The 8,786-nt window shown below is 37.4% G+C and overlaps 1 protein-coding gene across 1 annotated transcript; it reads right to left on the bottom strand.

The window, feature by feature from the left end:
• Positions 1-442: 442 nt before the first annotated feature.
• LOC111259094 (glucose dehydrogenase [FAD, quinone]) lies at positions 443-8,189 on the bottom strand. The gene is made up of 5 exons (XM_022830798.2): positions 7,932-8,189; positions 6,689-6,947; positions 3,268-3,425; positions 2,534-2,981; positions 443-2,043 (listed from the first exon to the last, which is right to left on the bottom strand). The coding sequence occupies exons 1-5, from the start codon at positions 8,049-8,051 to the stop codon at positions 1,034-1,036; spliced, it is 1,995 nt and encodes a 664-aa protein (XP_022686533.1). The 5' UTR covers positions 8,052-8,189; the 3' UTR covers positions 443-1,033.
• Positions 8,190-8,786: the final 597 nt, after the last annotated feature.

Raw genomic sequence — 8,786 nt, 5'->3', positions numbered from 1 at the left:
TAGCCAAGTGAATTTTTCAAACTATTAAGGGATTTTTCAGCCATCCACCGACCTCCTTTTATGGTCCGAAATCATAACCTGGTTTACAGACCTAGATAACTTATAATATCCATTATCGGCATAGCAGTTGTGTCTATATTTAGACGAGCAAAAGATGTCTATTAAAGCTTTGCCAAGACGTCCCAGGGGTATTTCCTTTAATAAGCAAATAATTATATTAGTTAGCATTAATTTTGTACATACTCGTACTACATCAATTTTTTTTTAAAAACAAACAATTATTATATTTTACTACGTGGTTTCAAGCAACATTTTATAAATGGTGCATACTTTATAGAGCATAACAAATACGCACAGGCGCATATGGTACACATACATGCAGACGTCTTTATGACAGTTTTTTAAGTTGTAACAGAGATTCGGGAGGAGAAAATGCGAGAAATAAAAATAAAAGATCATTTATTTAAAATTAAGGCCGAACCAGTTTGGGACAAATCTTTTTTAGCTCATTTTAGTGTTGTAATGGGTTTATTTAGCAAAAGTCTTTACCCTCGTTCGTCATAAATTGGCAACCAGCTTCCCAAAAAAAGATACCTAAGCTGAAAGACATGATTCTCTATCGGTACCCCGCACAATTGTTCAAAATTTGAGCAAAACACAGCAAGCAAACAGGAAGGTAAAAATGTTTTTAGCTTAGAGGACAAGGATTATAGATAACTGCTAGGAGCCATGTTACAAAACAAAAATTGCAACCATAACATATCTGCAGCACAAAATTGTTGTGCATTGGTTTCAAAACATAACAACTTTTATTAACGTTAATTGTCTATCTTAAATCATATACACGTAGAAATGTGTATACAGTGTTAACCATAATCTTTTTTTATTCATAATGTTGCATAACCTATTTCACTATATGTATATCTTTACGGACAAACATAACTACCTTCAAAAATCAATACATTAATTTTGTGTTGTGACTCAGTGATAATCACAGATTGGTATCGAAACTATCAAAAATATTCTTCATCGTCTACCACTGACGGTAATTAGAATTCCACTGGGCTTGTCTTGGCACTGATAGAAAAGCCGAGCCTTTGTAGTCTGTGACTGAAGGTGTAGGTACAGACCTACGCTCATTACCTTTCCAGCGATAATGGTCTTCAGAAATAAAGTCGCCGCAACGTGCGCCTGTCAGATAGGCGTATGCCATCGAGTGACCTTGGGGCAGCGCATGAGCAATGCTTGTGTCGGCTACTCTCAATCCTTCAACGTCATAAACGCGACATCGACCATCTACGACAACATCTTGATCGGCTCGGCGGTTGCAACCCATTTTCGTTGTACCAGCGTAGTGAAAATTGGCATGCGTCGTGTACATGACTAGACAGCGGAAATATTCAAGGGTGCCAAACGCGTGCTCTTTGCATTTAGGGAATGGCCGTTCGTACAGCTCAATAGCATGTTGAGCAAAAGGAGGGGAACGTAACATCTCTGCTATTTTCATAGCTCCGACGGCCAGCGTGTCGAGGTCAGACCTTTCACTGAAGTAGTTGAAGTACACGTAAGGATTATCAGCCACTGAAGTCGAATTTAGTTCTACAAACCCGCGTGACTTCTGGTGCATCTGATACACGTTTACGGTCAAGAAGTTTTCATTCTTCAGAGGACCAAGGTACTCTTCCTTAATTTTAGGATCAACTGCCAACCAAGGCCCTCCAAAGCCTTTTGACCCGGAAAGGGTATATTCTACATCAGAAAAATTGTTCTTCAAAATTTCATCATCCAGTGGTCTGTTCATATCGACTCGATCTAATTGGCGGTACGCCACTCCAACCATATTTACGGAAGAGGAAAGGAGAGACCCATTGGGGCCTCGGAAATACGCCTCAATGTCTTCGCAGGTATTATTTGGCAGCCATGTCTCTGGCACGTTTTTGACGTAAAATGATGAAATGCCAGGATGATTGTGCAGATTGCGGCCAACGCCTGGTAGATCTACGATGGCTTTAATGCCCTTTGACTGTAGATGCTTTGCAGGACCTGAAAAACATTAACAGAATGAAAAATACTTTAAAGTTAGTTACTAATTAACAATGGGCATAATAGTGTCAGCATTGCAGCCGAGTGCAGTAACTCGAACGGTAAAGCCCTTCTAGATGATATTTAAAATCAAGTGATTTTTTACATGTTGAACAAAGTACATGCCGCAATGATATACAATAGCTTTTTAGTTGTAAGTATCCCCGTTTCCCGCTTACGTTTCGTAGAGGTATTTTCAATTCATTTCATTCAATATATATGCCTATTTATTTAAATAGAAAATTTGTTTGAAGTAAAGATGTCCTCTACTAATCGTTTTTTTGGCCTCATATATTCGTCCAAAAGTACAATTTAACTTGGTTTTTGTATTTCTGGTCCAAAATATAACTAAGTAGGAATTCATATTAGCCCTATATACATCTTCCTTTTATTCAACTAAGTTGTTTGACCCAATTCTAGAGATAAGAAAAATCTATTAAACAGCATTTACCAATTCCTGAGACCATCATCAATTGGGGGGTCTTAAGAGCTCCAGCAGTGAGAATAACCTCTTTCTTAGCTCGATACGTTTTTCCGCCTTCACCCGTTGTGGCGTCAGCCGTTTCGACACCTACAACTCGAGGAACTATTCCAGACTGATTTATGACTAGCTTTGTGGCAAGTGTATTTAGTTTAATATGCATCTGGTTGCGACGTGCCTGGAAAAATGGTGTGACGAATGCTGTGACAGCAGAATACCGTATTCCGTGACAAAATGCTGCTTGAAAATGGTACCCCTTGCCGTGACATGTGCCATCATGTGGGTCAGCATATTGCATGCCTTGCAGTTCTAGCGTGTCTTTCCAGGCATGGTAGCCAGCAGTCTCACCATTATCTAATAGAAGCGAATTCACACAGATGGTGCCCTTCTTTCCATGGTGCCCATTATTCCTAATGCTCTGCAAATGGTTGGGTGTGGCAAAGCAATTAGTAGTTATCACTTTTGATTATCGGACAGGCGGGGTCAGCTAAGAAGCCGCCTCTTGTTAATTACGAAACGAGCGAGAATAGTCCTTTTCATTGATTATTATTACTATTTTCAATCAAACGCTATTTATTCCGCAAATAGTTCGCACTACCTGTACTATTATTTATCGTACATATACATAAAAGAAATGCACTACAAGAACAGACACTTCAAACGTTTAGAAGGAGATTTATGTAAAGAAGAAGCGAGTATCTTACTGGGTCCTGGTTGTTTTCATCGTGTTTAAAGGCCTTGAGAACCTCTTTGTAATTCCACCCTTTGCACTGCGTCTCGGGTTCGATTCGGTCGTAGTCGGCTGCGCAACCCCTTTGGAATGCTGCCCCATTAAAAGTTGATCCACCACCCAGCACTTTAGCTGATGATAACAAGTACAAACGAAATATTTCAATTGATTTTAGATTTCTCAGATAATTTTCAAGTACTTTTAAATCAATTTTTACTAGATAATCACTTATAAAGTTTTACGCAGTTTCATAATGCGAGGTAATTTGTAGGTGATGGCCGATCGAACGATATTTAAGGCAGGGTGAGAAATAGTGGAATGAACTACCAGTAGGTAAGATAGAAGACAAGACTATCTACCAACTCTCTCACGTTAATATTCTGAACTCTATATAGTATGTTAGCATTAGGCCATCCAGTTGTTTTTGTCGTCCTAAATATAATCAATCCCATTGTTCGTATCTGGCTAGCCATTGTTTTTCAAAGTTATTCGCTGTTTGGTACTATAAGAACTTAGTAAGCTCGAAGTAAGTAAAGTACGGTCGATGTCAGAAGTCGAAGTATCATCGAATCATTTTTCAAGTATGGACTCTCTGACAGCATTCAGTTATGCCGCATAGCGAAACGAACAGTCAAATGTTTCACAATGACAGGCTCAATTCAACCAAATTTAAACGCAGATACGGGGTGAAGCAGATTTGGCAGACTAAATATGTCAAACAGGTTACATCACGATTCCGCGTAAAAAACATTTATTATAGACAAAAAAAACGTAATGACATAATTTCTTACTTCAGTGCTTTTGGATTGTAGCAGCCATATGTATGCTGGGATATGTGCATGGTCTCTACTAATACTACGAATGTTTTTATGTCTAGAACACACGACACATTAATTGAAATAATGTTTTTTTTTCTTATAAGAAGTTAAGAAGATTTTGCAAAGCTGGGGGTAACCGTATCCGTTTAGCGCAAACGTCTCAATAGCAGCGTGTACAAGCGACAATAGGCCCAAGTAGTTCTGGTCCCGTGTATATAGGTTCTTTACAATTTTTGAATACAAGTTCAAAGCTTAGTTAGTACATAATAGTTATCAATTCCAGAAATCAATAACCACTTTCTAGTAAAATAATGCATCCAAGATATCGTTAGCAAGCCTTAATGAATAATAAGATAAAAGCAAAGAAGTCAGTTTCAACCAATAGTTCATGGTTTTTGAAGTAAAATTAGCGCATTTTTTTTTTAAATTAATATAAACATGAATTCCTTTTTGTTATTTACTGTGGTAGCCACATTCGTCTGTAAGAAACTGGCATATGGACATGAGCTGCACAAGACACGGATTTTACATGCCCGTAAACAAGGGTGCAAAAAAACTGTTTCTGGGCAGGGGACTTATCGACAGATTTCTTACACCCATATATTTCAAGTTCTTTATTTGAGAATTTTCGTTCTACACCTGTCTAAATGTATCTGTCTTCTTAGACAGATAGATTTACAAGAGAGCCAATGTCATGAGGATGAGAGTAAAGAAAAATATGTAAATGTAGAGGACTTTTGCACTATTTAGTTATATTTTTTCAAACTGTTGCGAGACTGTTGTTCTGCTTACTATATATAGCGAATTGTTGAGATTGGTGTTTCTACAAATTTGAGTGGGCTATTTGTCGCCACGGGCATGCTTTCACTTGTTATTCTTGGTACTATTATAGAAAAAAATAATTTCTTTTTAAAAGAAAACAACTATATCAACATTGTTAAGGCATAAGGTTTGCCTTTTAAATATCAGCAAAGACTAGCCATTGTCCAATGTCTACGCGCTGAAGGAAACCTTCGTCAGGATTTGTTGGCCAAAATCAACAGTCCATCGGTTCCCAGACGGCTTCTGAAGTATCCGAGGAAGATGCCTACGAGCCGACGCGGAAGACCCTCATAAAAAAATTGTCAAAAGAACCAGACACTCATGAAAATAGTACGAACATGTGTGTATACTGGTATTTCAAGCCGTAATTTAAGGGCTATTTTGTAAAGATACGCTTGTCTTCTCAGGACCTCAGTTCTTACATGATTAATGTCAGACCAGTACGCATGACTGATCCGGTACATGCAAGTTTAAGAAATCCTGTACTTTCAAAGATATTAGTAAAATAGATTATTATAGTCAATTATACTCCCTGAAGATGCAAGAAGTCAAAAGAGGTCCTTGCTGTACTATTTTTCTGTCTAAAACAATTTTCGGCATGAACCATCTAGCTGTTCTCGACTTCCCTCAGATGAAAAAACTCTTGTTGCAAAAATTAACCAGATGAGGCATCGCTGATCGGTCAATTATTTAAAATACTTTTCCATTTTGACTAAAGTTATATTTCTTCTGTATCATGTCACGTCCAATGTGAATTATTTCACTGAGGATCAACACGAAGCGCGCACAAGAACAACATTAACTCTATAACTAGATTTTGAAGCTAGCTTGAAGGCATGGCTTTTGAAAGGCTTAACAACTTTTAATGAAATTTGTCTACCAGATGCAAGGTATAACAAATGATGTGCTAGTGCGTTTAATTGATTTAAGAAAATACATAAGTATTTTAATATAAGAGCAAAAACAACCCTAAGCAATATAAAAAGACCTGGCTTTGGTCATAAAAAACGCAAACGTTCAAGAAAACTTTGTCGATGAATATTTTTTTTTTATTACTGCGTGAAGTAGCCTTGCAAGGAATCAACCTAAATAAATAAAGTACAATGCATCAAAGGGTAGTCCTTTAGTCCATACACAAGTGTACAGATAATACGTAGATCGATTCAGGTTGGTAATCTGTAAGCTTACCAAGTGTACTTTACGACTGAAACCAGCTCCCATTTGCTTGAACATTTTCTCGTATTGTATTACCTTGTTGTTCAAATAATGTCATAATATCTACGAACCCTATAAAGCATAACATTTTAGTGCTTCAGTATTTCATACGTTTTTTTTTTTCATTCTTAGCAACAAATTCAGTCTGAACTGCGACGACCTTTTCAATATGATCAGAGTCCTTGCGTTGCATTCGCTTTTGTGCTATTATCCTGTCAACAGTTTTGTCTATCAGGCTTTGTCGTGGAGTATAGTCAATTATCGAACACAAATGTAGTTGCCTCGGTTCCGATCAGTTAACGGAAGTATTACAATTGACTGGCGTAAAACTTGACAACATACATTTGAGGAATACTAAATTTTAACAACTAAAACTACTCGTCGGATATCCTAGAATGAAAAAAAAAAACTAAAAAGCTTGCAAAATAACTTCAACTAGAACTTGAAATCCATAAAAAATGCGTTTATACGAGTTATATCTGAGAAAGCTGATAACAAACGATATGTCCCAAACTCCTTAGATTCTCAAAACAAACCTACCTCCAAAAACGGTGGGGCTGCTAGACAAGCCAAGGTTATGAAGTCCGTTTGACTTGTGAGGGAACCACCACATCACATTATCGTAGCCAGGCGATCCTGTCCGTCTATAGAAAAGTGGCACATCTGTCCAGAGTGGAGGGTTGCCCCCGGCTTCGATAAGAAGAACTCGATAGGATTGGCCACATAGCGTTTCATTTGTAAGCTTTTCGAACAGACGACAACCAGCTGGACCTCCGCCCACTATTATGAAGTCATATTCCTAATTTAGAAAAGCGATAGTTTATATTAATACAGTTTCTGCATAGCACACCTAGTGTATTCACTATAATAAATTAATGTTATGTATTTAAGACGAATTATGGGGTTTGGCTACTTTTGCGGGAAACTTCTGATTGGAACCGCGTCATAGGGATGGTCCGGACTGTTAAAGGAACACATAGAGGCGGGTCTACACGAAAATGCGTACTCGATATAAAAAGCCTGAATTATACATTCTACCGCTAATAGGATATCCTTTTTTTTCATTTTTAGTTTTCATGTATTAGATTAAAGCTTTCTCGAATTGAAAGTCGGGAAATTAACGTTAAGGAGCACGTACGTTTATGTTCTAGGGAAAAGCAAACATTTGTATGGAAACAATGTATCGTTCATACTGTGCAATGTAACATAATATACTGAGCGAGGTATTCGTTATTGTAAATAATTTCTATTTAATTTATAGAAAGAAATATAGCAAGTTCCTTCAAGTAATTCTATCATGTTTCTTATCTGCGAAACATCAGCAAGCAAGATATTTACTACACATGGTTCGAATATTGATGTAATGAGTTTGAGGATAAATGTCCGACTGGTGCTGATAAATCAGGATAATACTGACGTAAAGTATATTAATGTTTCGTAAATAGAAAATGCAGAGTAAATTATTTTGTATATGTAAAATACAAAAAAAATTGGAACAATGACTATACGTAGCTGTACGAGCTATTTTGACCATCAACCATTCTGTAAATCACTGCTAAATCGAAATTGCCTGAATAAAATCATTACGTCTATTTCCATGAAAGCATAAGCTTTCTAAATAGGTTCACTGCTTCTTTCACTGTAATTATCGATAAGGTTGATTGATAGACAGATGCATACAAAAGATTCTCGATTTACGAGTTCTCTGATTAATTAAAATTGTTTGAGCTATGGAAACTAAAATTATGCTAAGGAAATAACGATTCGAGCGAGTGTTTAGCACCTCAAGAAGTTCGTCCTCAGGAGTGTTGTAGTCGAAACCTGAAGCGCCTCCTTGGGCTTGACGTATTACAAGCAGCGCCCCGGTGAGCACGAACAATGTGAAGAAATACGCGCGATTCATTACGTTCTGACACGGTCACAGTTACGTCTTCACACAACTTATTTTGCCGCGCCTGGCACGATCCCAACTTCTCACAACTCTCACCTGTTGGCACTCGGTCCGTACGACGCCCCAACCGGACTGCCGATTTCTTCAGTTACCTCCACTTTTAATACTCTACCCAGGGCAGTACGCGGTCTTATCGCTTAACTTGTAGCGCCCTCTTGCGGCCCCTCCAAGCAACACTGTAGGCAATGATGAATCGTAAGAATAAATGACTTGTTGATTGTTGGATTATATCGTCTCATATTTAAAGCAGTTTAATCTAACTATATTTGCAATGATGATGATAATAACAGTTATTATTAGTATTATTATTTGTCTAAAAAAAATATAATGCAGCCTGTCCTGACTTTCAATTACTTAATAAGGTGCCTATTTTTTACATTCGCTACGATGTAACACAAATGAATATTCGTTTAATAGATAAAAAACTGATTTACTAGGTATTGTTTTTTATTTATTTATTTTTATTTTTACACAATGAGCGTGAAGTCCTGCGTGAGCATTCAGTTTTTGGATTGCGTGTTTTAACGAAAATCCATCGCCTCCGGGCGTACGGTCTATATATCTAATTATACTACTAAACATAACGACTAAATATACAATAAAGCTCGTTATTTAGGCCAGAATGATGCGTAATAACCTAAGACTACCTGAAGCACTCCACCAAAATGTACTGCAGGGGGACTATAC

The sequence above is a fragment of the Varroa jacobsoni genome, unplaced genomic scaffold (assembly GCF_002532875.2).
Source record: "Varroa jacobsoni isolate VJ856 unplaced genomic scaffold, vjacob_1.0 scaffold_291, whole genome shotgun sequence".
Lineage (NCBI taxonomy): Eukaryota > Metazoa > Arthropoda > Arachnida > Mesostigmata > Varroidae > Varroa > Varroa jacobsoni.
Note: the sequence above shows the minus strand (reverse complement) of the source record. Positions and strands in the feature narration are given on the sequence as shown.